We start from the raw sequence: 1,788 nt of genomic DNA on the forward strand, positions 1-1,788 counted from the left end.
TTCGTGTTTTAACTTAATGTTTGCTAATGTTTCTTCTTGTTTTATAACATTTTTTAATCTTTGTATTCGTACGTCTTCTTCTTCATTTGATACTTCAAGCAGATCTTTTCTCTTTCGTTTAAAAACACGTGATTTTCTCATATTGTTATTTAAATGTACTTTTAACATATCTGTACTGTATGATGTCATCAGTTCTTCATTACAGTCTTCTGCAATAATAACTGTTCTACAAAACACAAAAAGATATATAGTGTTACACGTGTATTTTGTACTTGCCGTAGTCAAAGAAATACGCTTTAATGGATAAATATATAACAAAACGTTTATAAAATAATACCTTGCGAAACAGTAGTGCTTTCTACATCATCTATGTTTATCACATGTCCCTTTTCTTTCGTAAATAATACTTCTACACCTTCGTTAGCAGACATGATATCAAATACAAACTCACGTTTATCTGAAATGCACGAAATAATGAAAGTTCATCGTCATGTTTGATATATCAAAAGCATGTGTTGCTGAGACAGCTTAGCCGTAACTTTAACATACGGTACATACGACAATGTCTTACTTTTGGTGACCTGTAGTATAAGAGTTAAAAAATATTCTTACGAAAACTTTATTCTAAAGTCTAAAAGTCTAACAGTTAATTAATATATAATATACCATTACGTTCTTTTTCCGTCATATTAGATGAAAATACGACTGGTGCGGTTTTCATCAAATGGGGTGCACGGTTGGCAATGTCAGGATCAACTTCTGTTCTTGCCTCCTGTGGTACGTCCTCCACCCGTTGCCATGAGTGCGTGTTTCTCCTTTGTTAATGCTCCTCGTTGACCGTGCTTTTGCCCACAGTTTCTTTACGTGCTGAACAGTTCTCTGTTATCAAACGTATTTAAAGATCAACTATATATTTTATTTTACATAAAATTTTATGTGAAATATGAAAATGCGTAAACTAAAATAAAAAAATAGTTAATATGAAAGAAGATTATTTAAGAGAGATGAACTACAATCACGATACTTAAATATACATAAAAATATTAAATCGTTTGCATTGCAATATAGTGCACCTCTGTAGACACATAACCCCGGTCTCCCCTAATACAGCTACAGGCCGCAGGGGGAAGTGATCCGCGCAGTTTTTCGGGCCTAACGTATTTTCTCTTAATTTAGGCAGTGCTTACCTCGTGACAACGTAATGTTGATTGATTAAATTCATTGCATATTTCGCACCATGCAACGTCCTTATCTTTCAATGTTGTGCCGTCATTTTTCTTTACTTTTATTACATGTTTGTATTTATCAAGTATTTGTAGAAATACTTTCTTTTCCATAGATGTGTACGGTTTGCTTTTGCTACTTTTTTTTTTAGAAGCCATTTTACAAATAAACGTGTACTTAAATTTAAAAAATCTTAAAAGAAATAATTATCACAAATACGCGTTTACTTATAATAGACTTATAACTTCAAGACGTACTGGACAACAGCTATGACTAAACACAAAATGATAATCAAACTGCGCCGCCTGGCACGTGGCACGGTGCACGGTCTTGGTTAAGAGGATGCTGGAGACAGGTCTGTTTTACCACGAAATTTTCAGACACACAAATCTTTTGATTGATTTCACCGAATTACAAATTTTTTGTCCAGAATTAAAGTATGGACGATAACGAAGACGGCAGGCACCAATTGCGTATGAAAAACGAAAAAAAATTAGAAAATTACATTTTTATTTTTGATTCTGCGGTCGACTCATGACAACATTTGCTGCAGATAAAAGTTTT

General features: G+C 33.3%; 1 protein-coding gene across 6 annotated transcripts; it reads right to left on the reverse strand.

Annotated features, from left to right (window-relative positions):
* Positions 1-8: 8 nt before the first annotated feature.
* Positions 9-1,494, reverse strand: LOC112455894. Of its 6 annotated transcripts, XM_025018129.1 has the most exons (5): positions 1,188-1,494; positions 667-879; positions 572-581; positions 338-457; positions 9-226 (listed from the first exon to the last, which is right to left on the reverse strand). In XM_025018129.1, the coding sequence occupies exons 2-5, from the start codon at positions 667-669 to the stop codon at positions 189-191; spliced, it is 171 nt and encodes a 56-aa protein (XP_024873897.1). In that variant the 5' UTR covers positions 670-879; positions 1,188-1,494; the 3' UTR covers positions 9-188. The 6 variants fall into 6 exon arrangements, 4 of the variants coding, with proteins under 4 accessions (XP_024873897.1, XP_024873890.1, XP_024873883.1 ...); XR_003040904.1 differs by having other exon boundaries at positions 338-581; positions 673-879; XR_003040905.1 differs by having other exon boundaries at positions 452-581.
* Between the last annotated feature and the right edge of the window lie 294 nt (positions 1,495-1,788).

This window comes from Temnothorax curvispinosus, unplaced genomic scaffold (genome assembly GCF_003070985.1).
Source record: "Temnothorax curvispinosus isolate PA1 unplaced genomic scaffold, ASM307098v1 QBEX01000541.1, whole genome shotgun sequence".
Taxonomy (NCBI): domain Eukaryota; kingdom Metazoa; phylum Arthropoda; class Insecta; order Hymenoptera; family Formicidae; genus Temnothorax; species Temnothorax curvispinosus.

Coding starts and splice junctions, on each gene's coding strand:
- LOC112455894 (XM_025018108.1), bottom strand. CDS start 1,382: ATGGCTTCTAAAAAAAAAAGTAGCAAAAGCAAACCGTACACATCTATG. Junction 880..1,187: donor CAACATTACGTTGTCACGAG/GTAAGCACTGCC, acceptor GTTTGATAACAG/AGAACTGTTCAGCACGTAAA.